We start from the raw sequence: 5,169 nt of genomic DNA, 5'->3' as shown, positions 1-5,169 counted from the left end.
GTCTACTCATTCTCCATCTGGATTGAGGCTGTCTGTTGATTGAAAATCACACATGCATTCAGAAAGCTTCATGGATAACTGGTCTGAGAGTGAACTGCTGACTGAAGGTCACTGTAGTCTGTTAAGAGGGAGCACTGGGTATGGTGAATAAACAGTGAATTTTGGAACACTGGAAAAAAATTAAATTAAATTAAAAAAAAAGAGTGATCAGTATTCCTAAAATCCAGAAGCCTTAAGTTCTTAAGTGGAGCACCTGAACTGATAACAATGAATAGTTTCCTGGAGCTATATAGGGCAGCATACACTTTCTTCTTCTAGTCCACCATCAGCACCACCACCACCAACAAAAAGAAGAGCACAGAATAGGAGGTGAGGAAAGGAAAAGAGATACTTTTCACATTCCCAGTTCTACATACTTTCTTGTCAAAAGAGCCCTGTTAGTATCTTCTGAGGTTCTTAAAAACTGATAACTTCCCAATATCACCTCATCTCCCCCTCCCCCTAGCTCCTGGCAGCCACCATCCTATTATCTGCTTCTATGAATTTGACTATTTTTATGTTCCACATAGAAGTGAGATCATGCAGGATTTGTCTTTCTGAGTCTGGCTTATTTCACCTGGCATATTGTATTGAGTTTTAGCTATGCAAGACGAACAAGTTTTTGAGACCTAATGTATACCCAGATGACTATAGATAACAATACTGTGTTGTGCATTTGGTGTTTGCTAGGAGAATGAGTCTTAAATCTCCTCACCACACACACAATGATAAAATGAAATGATAACTATGTAGAGGTGTTAGATATATTAATTAGCTTGATTGCGGTGATCATTTCACAACATGTACATATCAAAACATCACGTTGTATACTTTAAATACATATAACATTTATATGTCAATTATACTTCAATAAAGCCATTTAAGGGGGCACCTGGGTGGCTCAGTGGGTTAAACCTCTGCCTTCGGCTCAGGTCATGATCTCAGGGTCCTGGGATTGAGCCCCACATCAGGCTCTCTGCTCAGTGGGGAGCCTGCTTCCTCCTCTATCTCTGCCTGCCTCTGCCTACTTGTGATCTCTGTCTGTCAAATAAATAAATAAAATCTTTACAAAAAGCCATTTAAGAAAAGAACTAATAAATTCCCAGGAAATAAGAGGGGAGACATAAATTCTATTAGCTATGTGATATCACAATCTAATAGAAAAGAGCAATAATCAGTACTGTCAACTCAGAATTCACAGTTCATACTAAAGAATTGGTAGGAAAAGAGACAATAACTGTAACAGAATGTAATTGAAGTTATCAAATATTTACTGAGCACTTATTCCATACTAGCCTCAAGATTAGGGGTCTAACATCTGAGGATACATGAATACATAGGTCTGTTATAAAGATGAGCAGATATCACTGACCTAAGACTGTTGCCCTGTTGAAGAGTTTCTCCAGGGCCCCCTTCATGTCTCTGTTCCTTAGGCTATAAATGAAAGGGTTAAGCAATGGAGTGACCACTGTGTACATCACAGAGGCAATTATGTTCTTGTCACTGGAACTGCTGGATGAGGGGAAAAAATAAAGCCCAATAATTGTCCCATAATACAAAGATACCACAGAGAGGTGGGAGCCACATGTGGACAAGGCTTTGAAGATCCCTCTGGCAGATGGAACCTTCAGAATGGTGGCTCCAATGTGGCCATAAGAGATCAAGATGCATATTAGTGGGAGGGTAATGACTGCCACTCCTACTGTGAAAATGACCAGCTCATTAAGTGATGTGTCTGAGCAGGAGAGCTTGAGCAGGACACCAAGGTCACAGAAGAAATGGGGGATGGTGTTGTCAGCACAAAAGGACAGTTGGGCCAAGAGGAGGGTGTGAGACAGGGCACTGGCACAGGAGAGGATCCAGGATACAGCTACTAGCAAGATACATACCCCTCCTCTCATGATGGTGGCATAGCGGAGGGGGTGACAGATAGCCACATACCGATCATACGCCATTGAGGTGAGAAGGAAATTGTCCAGATCAGTAAAAAATATGAAAAAATACATCTGTGTTACACACCCTGCATAGAGGATGGATTGATCCTGAGTATGCATGTTTATCAGCATCTTAGGGACAGTGACAGATGAGAAAGAGACATCCGTGAAGGCCAAGTGGCTGAGGAAGTAGTACATGGGGGTGTGGAGGCGAGAGTCCAGCCTGATGAGCAGGATGATGAGCAGGTTCCCCAGCACCGTGGTCAGATACATGCCCAGGAACAGGGCGAAGAACACACCCTGCTGCTCTGGGCGGATGGGGAGTCCCAGGAGGAAGAACTCGGACACGCTGCTCTGATTCTCCAGCCTCATGCTCCTCTTGTTAAGGATGGAGCCTCATGTCTGAGTGCCATGTGGTATATTAGAAAAATAATCCAATTAGAAATAGATTCACATTCTGACAATACCACTTCATGTTTGTGAGTTCTGGGTAAGTGACCCACTTTGAGTCTCAATTTTCTTATCTCCAAATTGGAGACATGACTATGAGCCTCAGTCATGAGAAAATAACGAATATCAAGAAGATAACATTAGTGAAGCGCCACTGCAGATAGTTGGCGCAAATCAGTGTTAGTTTCCTGCCCTCCGTTTCATGAAACTCCTTTATTTCTCCCTCTGGACTGCTCACTCCCCTCAACAGGCCAATACTGAGTAGGGTTCAGGTGCCACAAAGCCACTTCCTTGTGGGGTTAAGATCTGATATAGGCAAAGGTCATATACATCAATGATGAAGTTGGGAATACAGACAAAGTCCAACCATATCCTGCCTGGTAGAGAATGACACCTCTGATAGCCCACTGTTTTGGACTTCTTCCATTTTCTCTCCATTCTGCCTGGTTTCCCTCATGCTTTATAATTAGGATTATGTCTTCCTAAACTAGTAAACTAACCTAGTCTATGGGATTTGAGATTTTAATAAAAATCCCATGGATACAACTTTATCATCTCTCTCTCTCTCTCTCTCTCTCTCTCTCTCTCTCTTTGCATAAACCTTTTATAAAGATCACATATGGACTCTCACTCCACCACATCCAGCCTTCTGGCCAATAGTACTTCAACCACAGCTTACCAATAACTGATATTTCTTTGACACTGAGGCTGTGTGCTGTAGAGGGCAAACATGGGCATTGTAATCAGAGAGAATGGGTTAAAATCACCTTTCTGCTATTTGTCAGATCATGTCTTTGGGCAAGGCATTGCACCTCTTGGAGCCTCAAGATTTCCTCTCTAAAACAGGGATACTAGTCCCTGAATCAAAAAGAGTTAAATAAGGTAATGCATGTAAAACACCTCACTCCTAGGAGGCATCCTACAAGAAGTGATATTGCTCCTATTAAATATAAAATGCAAAGAACTCTAGTGAAAAAACTCAGGGTCTTATCTTCAGTGGAACCCAGAAAAATGTAACTGGGGCTAGTATCCAAGAACTATAAAGAACTTCTCAAACTCAATACCCAAAAAACAAGTAATCCAGTCAAGAAATAGGCAGAAGACATAAACAGACATTTCTCCAAAGAAGACATACAAATGGCCAACAGACTAGTGAAAAATATGCTCCACATCACTTGGCATCAGGGAAATTCAAGGGTGGGAGGTTGGGGGTACCAGGTGGTGGGTATTAGGGAGGGCACAGATTGCATGGGGCACTGGGTGTGGTACAAAAACAATGAATACTGTTACGCTGAAAAGAAATAAAAAATTTAAAAAAACCCACCACATTGAGATACCACTGTATACCAGTTAGAATGGCTAAAATTAACAAGACAGGAAATAAGAAATGTTGGCATGGATGCAGAGAAAGGGGAACCCTCTTACACTGTTGGTGGGAATGCAAGCTGGTACGGCCACTCTGGAAAACAGTATGGAGTTTCCTCAAGAAGTTAAAAATAGAGCTACCCTATGACCCAGAAGTTGCACTACTAGGTATTTACCCCAAAGATAAAAATATAGTGCAAAGAAGGGGCACCTACACCCCAATGTTCATAACAACAATCTCCACAATAGCCAAATTGTGCAAAGAGCTGAGAAGTCCCTCACTGGATGAATGGATAAAGAATATATTGTGTGTTGTAATAATATTCCACACACTAGAATATCACTCAGCCATCAGAAAGGATGAATACTTACCTTTTACATCGATGTGGATGGAACTGGAGGTTATTGTGCTGAGCAAAATAAGTCAGTCAGAGAAAGACAATTATCATAATGTTTTCACTCATGTGGAATAGAAGGAACAGGGTCTGCAAAGGACCATAGGGAAAGGAAGGGAAAACAGAATGGAAAGTTGTCAGAGAGGGAGAAAAATCATGAGGAACTCTTAAGTATAGTGAACAAACTGAAGGTTGCTGGAAGGGCAGTGGGTGGGAGGATGGGGTAATTGGGTGATGAGCATTAAGGGGGGCACATGATGTGATGAGCACTGGGTGTTATATGCAACTGATAGATTATTGAACACTACATCTGAAACTAATGATGTACTATTGGTTGGCAATTTAATTTAAATTAGAAAAAAATATACCTTTGGGGCACCTGGGTGGCTCAGTGGGTTAAAACCTCTGCCTTCGGCTCAGGTCATGATCTCAGGGTCCTGGGATCGAGCCCCGCATTGGGCTCTCTTCTCAGCGGGGAGCCTGCTTCCCTTCCTCTCTCTCTGCCTATTTGTGATCTCTGTCTGTCAAATAAATAAATAAAATCTTTTTAAAAAAATACCTTCAAGATAAAAAAAAAAAAGAAAGAAAAATCTTCCCTGGGCCCAAGGTTTGATGCTTTCTATGACAGTATGAGACTATACTAGGGGATTCAGGCAGGAAATCATAAAACAGAATCTAAGAGACCTGTAATATAGGTACTATGTAAAGCAAAAAAGGAACCAAAGCTCTCTAAGTAGAAGTTGTCTTTCAAATATACTTTCAGGTGGAAGCAACGATGCTGCCTAAAGGGGAGGGAGTGATCAGGGACTTTGGAGAGAAGCCCTGGGAAGGGCTGGTTGACACTGCCTGCAGTAAGAGCAGCTAGGAACCAAGCCACACTAACACTAACCAACTGAGAACTAGGATTCTGAAATCTAAGACTTGAATAATGAGATGGGGCCCCCAGCCTGGATCTGGTGATATGCCCACTAATTGTATGCAGCCAG

General features: G+C 41.9%; 1 protein-coding gene across 1 annotated transcript; it reads right to left on the bottom strand.

Annotated features, from left to right (window-relative positions):
* Nucleotides 1-1,403: 1,403 nt before the first annotated feature.
* Nucleotides 1,404-2,345, bottom strand: LOC308353533 (olfactory receptor 1J4; the record flags this gene model as incomplete). Its single annotated transcript, XM_080820426.1, has 1 exon — nucleotides 1,404-2,345. One exon carries the CDS (start codon nucleotides 2,343-2,345, stop codon nucleotides 1,404-1,406), a length of 942 nt encoding a protein of 313 aa, XP_080676552.1.
* Nucleotides 2,346-5,169: the final 2,824 nt, after the last annotated feature.

This window comes from Martes martes (assembly GCF_963455335.1).
Source record: "Martes martes genome assembly, chromosome: 12".
Classification (NCBI taxonomy): Eukaryota; Metazoa; Chordata; class Mammalia; order Carnivora; family Mustelidae; genus Martes; species Martes martes.
The sequence above is the reverse complement of the archived record's forward strand: the minus strand, read 5'-3'. Positions and strand labels throughout refer to the sequence as shown.